General features: G+C 45.8%; 1 protein-coding gene across 5 annotated transcripts in view; it reads right to left on the bottom strand.

Annotated features, from left to right (window-relative positions):
• The window catches only part of dixdc1b (DIX domain containing 1b), a 94,345-nt gene that overhangs the window by 37,634 nt on the left and 40,724 nt on the right, over positions 1-15,987 (bottom strand). For 2 of the 5 annotated variants that reach the window (XM_042343917.1, XM_042343919.1), the window contains exons 11-19: positions 15,649-15,753; positions 15,026-15,079; positions 14,609-14,701; positions 11,355-11,438; positions 8,002-8,163; positions 6,400-6,466; positions 4,945-5,053; positions 3,347-3,455; positions 1,713-2,963 (exon numbers count right to left, since the gene is read on the bottom strand). The exons of 2 other annotated variants lie outside the window; for them this stretch is intronic. In XM_042343917.1, coding sequence (XP_042199851.1) covers positions 2,880-2,963; positions 3,347-3,455; positions 4,945-5,053; positions 6,400-6,466; positions 8,002-8,163; positions 11,355-11,438; positions 14,609-14,701; positions 15,026-15,079; positions 15,649-15,753 — 867 coding nt within the window. In that variant the 3' untranslated portion in view covers positions 1,713-2,879. Of the gene's footprint in view, positions 1-1,712; positions 2,964-3,346; positions 3,456-4,944; positions 5,054-6,399; positions 6,467-8,001; positions 8,164-11,354; positions 11,439-14,608; positions 14,702-15,025; positions 15,080-15,648; positions 15,754-15,987 lie in introns of those variants that run through there. One more of the 5 variants, XM_042343920.1, reaches the window with a different exon arrangement.

The raw sequence follows: 15,987 nt of genomic DNA, 5'->3' as shown, positions 1-15,987 counted from the left end.
AAAACGCATTCAAAAGAATATTTGCAATAATTAAATCAGACAATTCAAAGGTTAGATTTTGTAAACTCAAAACAAAGAAGGCAGCAGATCTCTGCAAATGAAATGGGTTGTTTTTAACTGAAACACTTGCTATTTTTTATTTTGGAGAAGAAAAAGTTTATAGAAATACTGACTGTAATATTATGTGCACAGTAAATTTTGTAAAACTAATGCAACTCTTAAAATTACTTCTGATTTATACATACTGTATATATCTTTTGATATATACACACACACGCACACAAAAGCACTAATGGAGCTGGGAATGAACAGAAAACGTCAATCTGGGAATCTTTTCAAGCAGAATATGGTAACTTCCATTTTTTTTAAAAAAAACTTAATTCCTTTTTTTTCTCATTCATCTTTCAACAAGTAACTAGTACAAAATCAGTGCATCTTGCTCGCAATTAGCTTACAGGGAAACCTTTTATATATAGAGAGAGAGGGAGGGAGGGAGAGACACACACACATACAGAGGGTTACCAAAAAGTTGTGATATCTACCCTATTATCTAAAAAAAACCAAAATATCAGCATTTTTTCAAGACGTATTAGACATTGTAATGGCACGACAACATTTTGGTCACTCTGCACGAGCGCACGTACACACACACACACACACACACAAATCGGTGTGCATCTCACTTGTACTAAACGGATACCCGAATCAGGAAACCAATTGAGAGGTTTCACTCTGGGAGGGTTTACAAATTAATATAGGAGTGTTTCTTTTTTAAAAACCAAGTGGTATAAAATCAAAAGAATTTTTCCTTTAAAGAAAGTAATTTATTTCTGCCTTTGAGGCTGCGCCTTCCAACACCACATAATGACCCAATCAGAATGGTGGGAAGATCACCAGGACCCCCCAGTTCACTAATACTGCTCTATAACCAGACACGGGAGGTTTGTCCACGTGGAGATGGCAAGCATGGCTCCCTCAATTTGATTCGGACATTCTAAAGTCCTGCGATGGGTTTCCCGCTGCTTGTCCAGCTCGGACCACCCTATCCGTTAGGGCTTTGGCTGCAGAGTTAATAGGAGCTGAGGGGGAGGATTCTCTGCCCCCAGTGACCGGGCGGCCCTTCCAGGTCCTGCTGATGAGCCGGGCCGGGCTGTGCGGCCATCAGCACTGAGTGCCCTGGGACACTGCAGCCCCTCCTGGCTCAGGAACCGGACTGTCACAGAGGGGGGGCTCGATCCCCACATTCTGTTGGATGTCACTATTTGGTTATTTGGGTTTGCAAATGTGTCATATCTCAAAAACAGCAAATCTACAGCCAGCAGTTTACACCCCTGAGGTTGCTAATCCTGCATCGGTCAGGCCTTTTTCTGGGTGGAGCCCTCAAGCTTTCATTTGGCACTTTATCATCTTCCACCAGCTCACCCTGGCCTCCCAAACCCAAATTGGCTTTAATAGCCAGCAATACTGTCAGACAGAGAGAGAATTCAACAAAGGGTGTCAGGAATGCAATTAGGAAGCTGCAGTGGAAATCATCATAATAATACTTGCATTTGATACAGTGCCTTATCATGTCGTTGGGACGTCTCAAGGCGCTTCACAGAATATACTGTAAAGTGGAGTGACTGTATAATTTTGGGGGCCAAACGCAGCAGCCAATTGCATATAGCAGTGTCCCACAAACAGTCGTGGATTGAGTCACTAAATAATTCTTATTATTCTTTTTGATGGGGGGGGGCGAGGCTCAGTCAAAGATTGTAATTATAACAGGAATCACAAATAGCAACTCCCAACACTCGCAGGAACTCAACTCTGACACGATCTATTTCTGAAGCTATTTGCTCCCATCGTTACAAATAGCGGGTTTTAAACTCTGTGTGTGTGTGTGTGTATGTGTGTGGGGGGGGGGGGAGAAGAAGAGAGGGAAAAACAACAATCTACAGCTGCGTCTCCCAAGAAATTTTCAGAAGGAAGCTTTGCCATTCTTCGATAGAACCTCAAATAAATCAATCGCCCCCCAAAAAACCTTAAATAAAAAATCCTCAATAGCGAATTCTTCAGCACTTTTCCTTCCCCCCCAAATCCAGCCGTGTCTCTCATCTGCTTTCTTCATCTGCTGAGGCTGATGGCTCGGAGTCAGGGTCTCTCCTTAGGTTAAATAAGTCTAATCAACCCCAAAATTGATGCTCAAATGATGCGATGCTCAAACCGGCTGGTGTGGACTGGGGGGGAATTGTTCAGTCCAGTTCTTTTGAAGGACTGATGCCCGATTAAGCTCTTCAGGCTGAAACCAAGAGAGCCAGACAACAACAGGCACTGGGGCTGCCAGCCCGCCTGGGAGAATGTTGTCAAGGTACACCACCCGGATTTGGTGGCAGAAAGAAAAAAAAACAGTTTGGAAGCTTTAACAATAATTTAACATAGAAAGGCACAGCCTAAGTTCATTCTGGCGTCCAATCACTCGTCCCTAACGCAGTCACAAGGCGGTTATGGCTTTGTCAGATGTCAAAGGGGGAAAAGCCGCAGTCAGTGTCAGACAGACAGACAGACAGAGACAGACAGAGCCCATTTCCGTAACATTGGCAAAAAGGACTTGCCGTTTTGCCGAATTACTATCATACGGGCCGTGCCACTCCCCAAAAAAAAGGCGTCACATGTCAGCTCCACATTGCGCATTCATGATCCCAAACCATCAGCTTCGACCCTCGCTCGCGTTGGGCACTTGGCGAGGCGGGAGGTCTCGGCCCCGAGGCAAACACAGCTAGTCATCGCCTTCCTCCTCTTTGGTGGCTGTGCTGCGTTTCATAAAAATATAAATCTCCCGCTCTGCAGGGAGACGGGGGACAGAGGGCGGTGGGTGGGTGGGTGAGCGTTTTGTCAGTCTATCTACCATCCCCAGGGTCTTCTTCTACCCACCCCACTATTTTGCCTTCCCAGCCAGGTACAATATCATGGTCGTGGAAAAGCTGGAACCAAACAAATAGCAAGTTAGGATCGAACAGTCAGTCAATAACAATAACAATCATAATCCTTGCATCACGTCTTCGAGATGTCTCAAAGCACTTCACAGATTATACTGTAAAGTGAATTGAGTGTATATTTTGTGGGCGAAACGTGGCAGTCGGTTGCGCACAACAGCGTCCCACAAACAGTTGTGGTTTGAGTGACCAAATTATTTTTTTTTCTTGAGGGATTATTATCAGGTGTGTGGAGTAAGGAAACTTGGCTAAGGTTTCGCCCGGCTGGGAATCAAACCCAGGTCTCTCGCTTGCGAGGCGAGTGCTCTAACCACTGAGCTACAGGACTAACAAATGATCTCCAGCATGCCGAGAAAAGTCCTGAGCCTTACCTCCTCCTTCACCGTGCCGAATTCCGGGTCCAGGGCTTTGAAATGATATCTGTAATTCCCTTCCCGATCGATTGCTTCTTTGAAGTCTTTCAACGCTACTTCCCCAAGTCTGTAAGGAATGGGTTTGGGGACAAAATGGAGACATTGTGTGAGATCAACCAGTTTGGGTTTATTTTTGGCTGGGTAGGTAGGTGACATACTTGGAAATCCAGTGCTTAAAAGGGCAAGACATTCACATAGATTTACAGCAAGATAAAGGTCATTATTATCATTATTCAGCCCAACAAGTCCGTGCTGGTGTTTATACTCCTCACGGACCTTCACCCACCCCTTATTCCCTCCTATAATAATCCTTGCATTTGATACAGCGCCTTATCATGTCTTCGAGACGTCTCAAAGCGCTTCACAGAATATACTATAAAGTGAATTGACTGTATATTTTGTGGGCAAAACACAGCAGCCAATTGCGCTCAGCAGCGTCCCACAAACAGCCATGGATTGAATAACCAAAATTTTACGAATTTTTTTTGAAGGGATTATTACTCCCCTGGAGAAGTGATCCACCAATCAACTAACAACCAGGTTCCTTCTTACTAACAGAGGTGTGTGTGTGGAATAAGGAAACTTGCCCAACATTGCGCCCTGCCAGGAATCGAACCCAGGTCCTCTTGCTTGCAATGCGAGTGCTCTAACCACTGAGTTACAGGACTCCTATACTCTGGAACGGCAGACCAGTCACTGGGGGCAGGGGGTGTTCCCCTCTCAGCTCCTGTTAATCCTAGCCGAAGCCCCATAGGCTGGTCCTAGCTGGACAAACAGCGGGAAAGCTCGTCATATCAGCGATATCAACAGCAAGCTTTGCAGTTTTTACTGGTTAGACTCCAGCACTTACCTCAACACACACTCTGGAGACCCTAAGCTTTGGCTCTTGCCAACCTGCGCCTAATACTTTCCAGAATTTGATAAGCAGGATGTGTCTCTCCAGGGGGAAGAAGAGAGCACATTCCATCGCCAAAAATATCTCTGAAATTTCCATGTGTAGGTGGAGGCAGGGAATTCTCATTTTGATTTGGATTCCCTTAAGCACAGTGATGGGTTTCCGCAAGTGTCAGCCCCTCCCCAGCCCCCCACCCAAAGAAAATTCCTCCTTCATACGCATATCTAATTCCAGTCTGTGTGGAACATGTCCAGTTTGGAAATGTTTGTGGGAGGGGGAGATCTGAACTCTCTTGCAGATCTTTTGCTCGACATTTATATCGCTGCCTGGCAGCTTTCCCACTTCTTGTCCAGCTAGGACCACCCTACCCGTTAGGGCTTTGACTTGCAGGGTGAACAGGAGTTGAGGTGAGGGTGACCCAGTACAGGCAGATTGGAGGGACGTCGTGTAGACATAAGTATAAGTCGGCTAAACAAAGACACCAAAAACATTTTCAATGTATCGTAAGTACCTTTTTTTTTTAAAGTTATGCTATTGTGATGAAAAAAACTCAGGATTAAAGTAAATGAATGCTTTCCTCTTCTCTGCCCCTCCTCTCTCCCCCACCCCATAAAGAAATGTATCCCAGTGATTTCAGGTGCACGGAGGACGCATTACTTGCCTCTTTGGAATGTTTACCATAAACGGAACCAACGATCGATCTGTGAAATACACCACCTTGGTGTAGGCAGTGCTGCTGGAGCCAGGGCTGGCGTGAGAGCGGTGAGCCTCTGCCAGGAAGAAGAGGAGATTTTAAACTCATTGAATATTTTGGTACATAACCTTTGCATTTGATATGGCGTCTTATCACGTCGTTGAGACGTCTCAAAATGCTTCACACAGAATGTAAAATAAATTTGTGGGCGAAACGCGGCAGACAATTGCGCATAGCAGTGTCCCTCCCACAAACTGTCGTGGATTGAGTGACCAAACTATTTTTACATGGTGGTGGTGGTGGTGGGGGTGGGAAAAGATGAAAGCAAATCTCTATTCTATAGCAATTTGCACCCATCAACGTCTCATATAACAGCCTTGAAATGAACGACCAGTTTTATCCAGGGGATTGCTGGCCAGGACACCAGGAGAGAGAAATTCCCCTCTCGTGGAAATCAAATTCCGTAACTCAAAGAAATTGAGGAAAAATTTATAATTCAGATGTTTAACTCTGCAGAGATTCGAAGCCCAGCTGGTGAATGAAGACAGCAATGAAGCACTTGTTAAATCATTTATACCAGTCAAAATGTCTCTCTACATTTTGTGAGGCTCAAACTCTTGCTGATTGCTTTGAACACCAGGTGGCGATTGAGAAAACGATTAAAATTTCAATGATCATTCTTGCATTGGAATCAGAGCCTTTAAAGTGTCGGTGAGACACTCAAACAGCTTTGCATGAATTACTGTAAAGTGTGGTGACTTTGAATTTGTGGACAAATGCAGCAACCCATTTGCACACAGCAGCGTTCCCCAAACAGCCATAAAATGAATGACTTTTATCTATGGAATTGTTAGACGGGAGAAATGTCCTTCTCTCTTTGAACAGCGCCACGAGATCTTTAATGTCCACCTGAACGAGTTGTTGGGATCTGGAATGTGTTGCCTGAAAGGCTGGTGGAAGCCGATTCAATAACAATTTTTAAGAGGGAAGTGGATAGATATTTGGGGAGGACAAGTTTGTAGAGCTCTGGGGAGAGCGCGGGGGAGTGGGGTTGATCAGGGCTATGGGGAGAGAGTGTGGAAGAGGCGTTGATTTGGAAGCTCTTTTCAAACAGCGGCACAGACACGATGGGCCAAATGGCCTCCCTCTGTGCTGTATAATTCTATCAATCTATGATAAGTTAACAGACAGGACCTCGGTTTAACGTCTCATTCGCAGGACGGCACATTGACAATTCAGTGCCAGCCTAGACCATGAGCTCAAAGTCTGAATGTGGGGCTTGAACCTTCTGACTCAAGAGGTGAGAGCGCTAATGACTAACTGAGCCAGGCTTATAAACAGGGTAAACGTTTTATCATTTTACATCACAACGTTGCAATGTAAAATATGTGCCACAAAGCTAGCAAAGTGGATTGTTCTTACTTGTATTTGGTGACCAGGATTCTCTCTCTGTACTGAACCCTCTGTTCATTGAAGGTTTCACAGGAGGCTGTGAGAAACAAGAATTGATAATAATAATCCTTGCATTTGATACAGCGCCCTTACTACGTCTTTGAGACGTCTCAAAGCGCCTCAAAGAATATACTGTGAAGTGTAGCGACTGTACATTTTTGGACGAAACACGGCAGCCAAATTGCGCACAGCAATGTCCCACAAATAATAATAATCCTTGCATTTGATATAGCACCTTTACCTCAGGACTCACAGCGCTTCACAGGATTTTACTTTAAAGTGAAATATTTATTTAATAATAAAGGGATTCGATAGGGGAGATACAGGTAAACTATATTCTCTGGTGTGTGTGGAATCCAGAATAAGGGGCATTGTCTTTAAATTAGAGCCAGGCCATTTAGGAGTGAAATCAGGAGGCAGTTATTCACACAAAGGGCAGTGGAAATCTGGAACTCTCTCCCCTAAAAGGCTGTGGATTATGGCTGGATTCACTCACATCTTCAAGACTGAGGTAGATTGATATTTATTAGGTTAGGGTATTAAGGGATAATAATAATAATCCTTTCATTTGATATAGCGCTTTTCACGTCGGGAGGACGTCCCAAAGCGCTTCACAGAACACACTGTAAAGTGAATTGACCGTATATTTGTGGGCGAACGCGGCAGCCAATTGCGCACAGCAATGTCCCACAAACAGTCGTAGATTGAAAATGACCAATTTATTATTGTTTTTGGTTTTATTTGGAGGGATTATTATTAGGCTCTGTGTGGAGTAAGGAAACTTGCCCAAGGTTTCGCCCTCTGCCTGGAATTGAACTCAGGTCTCTCGCTTGCAAAGCGAGTGCTCTAACCACTGAGCTACAGGATATGAGGCAAGGGCAGGTAACTGGACTTGAGGTACAGATCAGCCACAAATTTATATAATGGCGGAAAAGGCGTTAGGGGTTGAATGGCCTACTCCTGTTCCTATGTTTCTAAGTGTAGTGACTGTGTATTGTGTAGCTTGTTATCCAAATGCAAATCATTCTTGTTTGCATAACCACCTAATTGGTATAACTCAACGTTGTTGAGAAGCCCAATGTGACTTTGGGGTGGAAGGGAATGGAACAACCTGGGGCAATGATGAACATCACTTAAGGACGACAGACAAAAGCTGCATTGAACCAAGACTCACAACACCAGCCTTTTGGTCATTAAAGCTGTTTCCTCATTGCTTCCAGGTTGTGTCTGATCCACAATGATAACAGAAGCAGCAACATTAATCATCTGATTATCTTTGTGGGCTTCACTGTCTTGTGTGGGTCAGATGACCAAGCTTATGCAACAACAATAAAGAACGGCAATGTAACACCAAACCGAGCTATGGAGGAAGGTCGATACAGTCATTATCCTCGCAATTTGATGGAACACCTTTCGCAGCAGAGGGACGGTCTCGAAAACATCTCACAGGATGTCACTGTAAAGTGCAGTGACTGTATTCCGTAGACCAGCGGGGCAGCCAATCTGTTTTACACAGCGATGCCCCACAAACAGCCATGAATTGAATCAACAATCAATTCTATCTGGGGTTACCTTGCTGGCACCTCTGCCCTGTATCTCAGCAATGTGCATTCGCTCCAGCAAACTGGCAATGCCTTGTTCCAGTGTGTCGATGGTGTGGTGCTGGGGGTCGTGGTTGCTGAAGTTGTTCCTTAAACTACGTAGAGAATCCCGCACGATCTGCAGGTCGTCAGTCTGTAAACGAGAGGAACAGAGAGGCTAGAGTCTGTGCTGCCAACACAAGACTGAGGCCGAGCCAACTGACTCAACGCAACGATATCACCATATATTCTGCTCGTCCCACACAGAGTTCAAATTCTTTCACATTAAGCCATACAACAACTGCGTTTATATTGTGCCCTTCAAGTAGAATAATGTCTAAGCATTTTGCATTCATCACTGAATGTGTGATTGGGGAAAAAGGAGGTGTCCATAGGCATATTATGCCCCCAATCTCTGTTCCTCCGCCTCACCCCTTCACTATCTATCTTCAAATCCCACCTTAGAGGTAATAGCTTCACCTTAACTCTAGAACCACACTCTTCTCCCTTCCTCCTAGCTCAGGGTCCAACTCCACCCACTGTGAAGCGCTCCGAGACATTATCCTAGTCAACGGGGCAAAACCTTAGGCAAGTTTCCTTACTCCACACGACTGTTTACCCAGCAGTAAGTAGAACCTGGTTGTTAGTCGATTGGCGGATCACTTTCCGAGGGTAATAATCCCTTGAAAAAAAAATAATTTGGTCCCTCAATCCACGACTGTTTGTGGGATGCTGCTGAGCGCAATTGGCCTCTGTGTTTCACCCACAAAATACAGTCAACTCATTTTACAGTATATTCTGTGAAGCGCTTTGAGACAGCTCAAAGGCGTGATAAGGCACGTTAGCAAATGCAAGTATTATTAAGGGCGATGTGTTAAAGGTCAGTGGTTGTTATCCATAAAACAGTAATGTCTCATTAAACTGCCCCTGGAAGGAAGACAGAGTCTACAAACAATGGGGGAAGAATATTTACACTGTTGCTGAATTCAGTCCAATAGGGCGATGACAGCCATAAATAGTAAAAACTCCTCACTGCATAAAGAACATCTGACAAAGTGATCGTGGACAGTAACGGCACTCTCTGGGTCTCTCCTGTTCCCCGGGGAGATTTCCTAGCACGCTGTAACCCTCAATCGTAAGGTAATTATCTGCATGGAGTGTGACCTAGATTTTGCTCTGCTGCCGAGCTCACAGTTTAGGAATTATTCCTGTCCGACTGTTGGAATCTATTGAGCCTATTGGGTGAGGATGCCCTACTTTTATCACGTGGCCTGAAGCAGCAGAGGGCGAGTGTGCTGTGTTCCTGGTCGAGTGACGTGATTGACCAGCGGAGGGAAGGGGGCCACCCGAAGACATTTGAGGGGTTAGCAGTGCCAACCGCTCTTACAGTCGGCTATAAAATAAGATGAACAATCCTTGTGTTTTGATGTAGCGCCTTTCATGTCAGGAAGGGGTCTCCAAGCCCTTCGCAGGATACGCTCTGAAGTGTAGTGACTGTGAACCCAGTAGGCCTTTGAGTATAAGCCAAAGAGTCGATGCCTAACTTATACAAATCATTAGTTTAGACTGTAGTGCAGCTTTTGTGACCTCACTTTAGGGAGGGTGTCAGGGCCATTGAGAGGGTGTCGGGGCCATTGAGTGGGTGCAGAGGAGATTTTGGGTTATGCCAGAGATGAACAGAGACCAGAGGAACTGGGATTATTTTCACTGGAACAGAGAGGGAGAGAGGAGACCTGATCGAGATCCTCAAGTTGATGAGGGTTTTCACGGAGTCAATAGTGATACATCCCCTGGCTGTTGAGTCAGTGACCAGAGAGTATTGATTAAAGGTAGTCACCGAAGTAGCAATAGAGGACATTAGGAGGAATTGTTTTGAACACCAAGTGTTGTTAGGATTGTGGGATACGCTGCCAGGTGCAATGAACAGCACTTAGCTTTCAATAGGAACTAGGCAGATATCTAAACCAGGACTAATTTGTAGAGGTAAAAGAGTGGTGGGGGGAGGAGATCAACAGGACAGAAAGGATTGCTCTTTCAAAGAGTCAGCAATGGACCCAACGGTTAAAGTGACTGGAATGGCCTAGGCATGGAGAAAGGGTCTAGACAGAGCCTGAGTGATTTTTTTTTTATCTTCTATAATAATAGTAATAATGATCTTACCTCCAGTTTCTGTGTTGGCGTTAGGCTGTCAGTGTGGCTAACTGACTTAATAATAATCCTTGCATTTGATACAGCGCCTCATCACATCTCAAAGAGCTTCACATGATATATTGTAAAGTGTATTTTGTGGGTGAAACTTGGCAGCCAATTGCACACAGCAGTGTCCCATAAACAGTTGTGAACTGACTGAGCAAATATTTTTGCACATTATTCGATAACTACTTTTAAAAAACACGGTGGATGGGTATTTGAGGAGGACGGGTTTGCGGGTTAGGGGAAAGGGCTGGGGAGTGGGATTGACATTGATTGCTCTTTTCAAAGAGCCGGCACAGACTCGATGGGCCGAATGGTCTCTTTTTGTGCTGTACGATTCTATGATTATGCACATGGCCAGTGTTTCTCTAAATTACTGACGTAACATTGAGTTGGGGGGAGAGGATTATCAGATCAACATTAGCGATCTTTTTGTTGCACTTTAATGAAAAGATCCCCCATCAAGACTCTTCCCATTTGATAGGTGACTGCTCCATAATGTTACCACAGGTTAATCGGCAATTCATTTGCTAATAAAAAAGCTCTCAGGTTAATTTGACATTAATCCAAAAGAGAAACTCAACAACAACAACTTGAAGGAGGTTGATATTTTCATCACCATATATTTTTTAAAAGCCATTTTTGAATTGTCTTGTTAACAGCCCCAGTTGGACTGATGATTATTGGAACCATGTTACAAAATCACCAACAACAACAACAACAACTTGAGTTTATAAAGCGACCCTCACGCTGGGCAGCGTCCTGGAGCGCCTGACAGTGGTGGAGCCTGACACCGAGCTGGGGAGAGTGGGGAGGTGACGGTGGGCATGGTTGAAGGGAAAGGTCTTCAGGCGTGACTTGAATATGGGGAAGGAAGGGGCAAGGTGGAGGGATAGAGGAAGAGTGTTCCAGAGTTTCGGGAAGTAGTGGCTGAAAGCGTGGGCACTGATGGTGGAACGGAGGGCACAAGGGACATGCAGGAGGCCGGAGCCAGACAAGCGGAGGCAGCGGGTAGTGGGAAGGGGAGTGAGCAGGTGGGAGAGGTAGGGAGGTGCCAGGGCATGAAGGGCATTGAAAACGAGTGTGAGGATCTCGAAATCGATCCACCGATACAGAGCTAAACAGTAGCCCATTGATCTGATCTGCACTCACCCCTCTGTACACCTGAGGTGTGGGTTTGGCAGCAGTGGTCGACACGCCATTGTCCTGTGCTGGTCTACAGGAACACGCAAGTACCTGGTGACACGTGAACAAAAGTAGCTCAGCAATCCTTAGGGGCATCAATGGAACAGCAAGTAATTTCTTCAGCAGGTTTGAAAGAGGATCAACTCAGAACAATTTGGTTATCAGAGACACACCAGGGCCAGAGACAACCGAGAATAAAAGTAACATAAAAAAAATTATATAAAGAATTAATGTTATATAAATGGCTCATTTGAGAAGTTAACAAGGGCGACGGCCTGTTTTCTTAAAATAACAAGTTAAACTTGATCTGAGACAACTCTCTACTTCAGGCTTGCCTCAATCTCTCCGCCTCGCCTCGTCTTCAGATCGCACCTGAAGATTTTCCTCTTCGGCTGTGCCTATGGCCACCTTCCCCACCATTGTTAAGCGCTACCTGTGAGATGCTACCATCAAAGCTCTTATATAAATACAAGGGGTTGTTGAAATAGTTACTGTAAGGCTAATGGGGGGGGAAGATAAATGCTACGAGTTTACTTCATTGCTGGAGATTATAATAATAATCCTTGCATTTGATACAGCGCCATATCACGTCTTTGAGACATCTCAAAGCGCTTTATAGAATATATCATAAAGTGAATTAACTGTTTTGTGGGCAAAACGCGGCAGCCAATTGCACACAGTAGCGTCCCACAAACAGTCATGGATCGAGTGACCAAACCAATCGACTGCCAAGCTTACTGCCAAGTAATCAGAGGTGCGTGGAGTAAGGAAACTTGCCTAATGTTTTGCCCTGCCCAAGAATCGAACCCAGGTCCTCTCGCTTGTGAATCAAGTGGTCTAACCACTGAGCTGCAGGATACTCAGATCCAACTAACCCGTAGGAAGGTGAGGCTCACATTTTGATTTGCAGACAAGGAGTTAGTAGATGGAGTTATGCAACTCAAAGTCATTGTACTCTGGGGATTGGCTTTCGTTTTGCCAGTTAATTTCCGTGCACCTCGAATAACTACACCATTGTATTCTAACTGCTCGAAGCCCATTACAGTCTTGTCCCATTACAAGGCATTACATAAACATCATGACCATGACTTCTCAGCGAACGCTGGAACGAAGGGCGACTGTCCTCATTAAACGTTAAAAATAGTCGGTGGTTATTATAAGACATTTATTAATACTGAAAACAAATCGACCCAAGAAAGCAAAGGCTGTAATCATTTTTCTCTCTCTTTCTCGCTAATGGAGTTATGTTATACGAGCAAATTTCTTTACCAGTTCCCGGTGTGATATGGATTTCTTTTTGGATCCCCTTAATGAACCGTTTCCGTTTCTTATGCTCAAGGTTTGTGGTAGGAAGACCTTACATTGCTCCCCTATAATCAGTCAGTACAAATATAGCCTGGGTCACTCACAGGGTAATCATACCCCTAGCCGCCCCGTTTAAACAAGCCAACTATCAGTCACACTTTGCTATAACAATCCTCCCTGTTTTGCCTAACAGCAACTAACATAACTGCCCTTTGCCAAGAACACACTTGTATTCCAAGGCAACAGCACTTAAGGCCCCAACTGAGACGTCACTCTTACGTGGGGTGTTTGAGACTCCACGATGCCCAGTAACTATGTGGTGGGTTATTCACGATGAGTTAACTCTTGACTGTCATTCAATTAACATGACCGATATCCTCTCTACAATGGACGTTGCTGAGCGCCCACTGACAGGACACAGGGAGTTGGCAAAGTCATGCTGGTCAGCAACTTCCCCTAGTTTAAGCTCATCTTAAAATTATGCCATTGTGAATTGGCGCAGAATTGTGGAAGGTTCTTCAATTCAGTCTTAATTCCGAAGCCGTTCTCCCACAGTTCTTACACAGAGGTTACTAATCAGTCACAGCGCACCTCCCCGCCTCTCTTCACCACCTGCTGAAGAACAACAGCCTTGTGTTCCAGCTCCCTCTGCAAGTTAGTCTGCGTAGAATGGCACAGGTTCCCAATTAGAAGCCATTCATTCCATGCGTCAAACAACACATCACTGATAACATTCCGCCCACAGAACACAGTCACTCCATTTTACCATATGCCCTGTGAAGCGCCGTAACAACGTGATAAGACGCTGGATCAAATGCAAAGATTATTATCGTCACTGACTAGCTTTCCTGTCCATAAACTACAGCTACTCCCAGACTCTGCCCCCGAATCCACTCCTGTACTAGACTCGGCCCAGCCAACAATCCCGTCCTCACCAGGCTCCCAACAGATGGATTCATGGGTACCACACCCTCGCCTATAGAGACCATCACATCCCAGCATCTCCCCCATCTCCATGATCTTCATCTACCCCACTCCTCCGTTCCACCTTGGGATCTGCTCTGCGTCCCTTGTCCCCTCCCCGCCCCGCTGTGTCAAGCAAGTAACTTGAGACGTACGTAAGGGAAAACGGAACAAAGGAGTATACAAAATAGTCACTTCACAGTATATTCTGTGAAGAGCTTTGAGACGTCCCGAAGATGTGATGAAACACTGTATCAAATGTGAGATTATTATTATCATTACTATATACTGGAAAAAAGTTGGGATTTGACAGTAACTTGATGTTGAGACCAATGGGATACTTGGAGCAAAACAGGAAACTCGAGAAATTGCTTTAATTTCCCCAAAATATCTAGAGTGGGGGGGGGCGACAGAGAAAGTGGGGAAACTCTGCCATATCGAGCAATGCAGCACACTGAAGGAAAGGAAAAGATAATAGATATTGCAAGAATGCAATGCATCTAAAGTCTACACGTAAACCTCAGAACATGTAGAGGCAGCAGGAGTCAGGTTCTGTGGTTCTGATTCTATTCTAACCCTTAAAGGATTAAAACAAAAGTAGAATAAACTCATGAGATAGGCACTCATGAGGCACCTTTTATGGATGTTTTTCTTTTCTGATGCCCTCCAACACTCCCCGCCCCACCTCCCAGCTAAAATTGCTTGTTCACTTCTTGGCTGTGTGCGGGTCCTTGCTGTGTACAAAATGGCCACTCAGTTTGCCTACAAAACGCAGTCACTACACTTCATAGCAGTCACTACAGTCACAACACTTTTATAGTGGGTCCTGTAAAGCTCTTCGAGACGTCCTCCTGACGTGAAAGGCACGGAGTCGAAGTGAGGAGTTATTTAACGAGACAGGGTAAGGCTAAGTGGGCCAGGTTCTGACGGGCGAGGGAGGCATCTCTGTGTACCTTTATGTGACTGGCCTCCGCCAGCTTCCTCACAGCCTCCTCCAGCTTCGCCTGGTGCTGCTGCAGCATGCGGTCCTTCTGTCCCAACTCTCTCTGCAAAGGAAGAACAGAGCAGGTCACACATCACCCACGCTGCGGCGAGAGGACAGGAGGGGATTGGGGGACGGACGAGGGGAAAGATTTACTATGGGCCCTCAAGACTATCTGAAGACTGTCTACACTCTGCCTCACCCCCCCCCACCACACCCCCAACATTGTTTTATTTTCCAGTCTAAAGTTAGACACCCCTAGCATCTCCCCATCTCCGTGATCTACGCTACACTTCTCCGCTCCCCCACTCCAACATGGGGTGGGGGCTTGAGGGTGGGGTGGTTTGGGTGAGGTTTCAACCAGAGGGAGTTTATTAAAACTCTTTACTTTAAATTCTCCCAGCAGTCTGCTCCGCTCCTCAATCTTCCTCTGTAGATCGAGCTGCCGGCAAATAAGGAAAAAAAAAGACATTTACTAAAAAAAACTTAACCGTCACAAAAAACACAAATGTTGATTCTGTTCTGATAAAAGTTAAATATTGCGCCAACACCTCCCCCCATCCCAACCCTCCTCCCCTCACCCCTCTTCATCCTCCCCCACCTCACACCATAAAAGAGTTCACCTATAAACTTCGAGTTGATAAACCTACAAAAATGTCCGACAGACAAATGCGTGAGTCACTGCACAGACTGTGCACTGCACACTATAGCCGCCACTTTCTGTGCAGGTAAATTATACGCAGGGATACGGGGCCAAGGTGGGCAACTGGAGTTGAGTTACAGATTAACCCTGGCGGAACAGGCTTGAGGGGCTGAATGGCCTCCCCCTGTTCCTATGAAACTGGCGGTGGGTGTGAAGCAGCAAGTGTTGGCCGCGCATCTGCATCCCACAAGCCTACCGAGCGAGCAATAAATGGGGCCGGTGCTTTATTGTTGGGAGGGAGGGAACGGACGGGGGTGGGGGACGGATGGAGGCGTTATAAACGGGTTAAACAAAGCGAGGTTCCTCACGTTCTGGCTGAACAGCTCGTCCTTGGCCATGCTCATGCGCAGTAACTCCTGCTTCAGCTGCAGGATGGAGCTTTCCTGCTGCACCATCCTCTGCTGCAAGGCATCCTGACAAACAAGATGGAGACACGAGGGCGGGTGGGAACGGGGCTCACGGAATGGCTTTGCTCGGACGTCGCCCACCACAAACTGTTCGCCTACAAGACACTCAGTCATGTGCTCTACCCAGTGTTTATGTGAAGGGCTTTGAAATGTCCTGATGTGAAAGGCACTGGATGAGTGGGAGGGGCACGGAGGGAGGGGCACGGAGGGAGGGGCACGGAGGGAGGGGCACGGAGGGAG

The sequence above is a fragment of the Callorhinchus milii genome, unplaced genomic scaffold (assembly GCF_018977255.1).
Source record: "Callorhinchus milii isolate IMCB2004 unplaced genomic scaffold, IMCB_Cmil_1.0 Scaffold25, whole genome shotgun sequence".
NCBI classification, from domain to species: Eukaryota; Metazoa; Chordata; class Chondrichthyes; order Chimaeriformes; family Callorhinchidae; genus Callorhinchus; species Callorhinchus milii.
The sequence above is the reverse complement of the archived record's forward strand: the minus strand, read 5'-3'. Positions and strand labels throughout refer to the sequence as shown.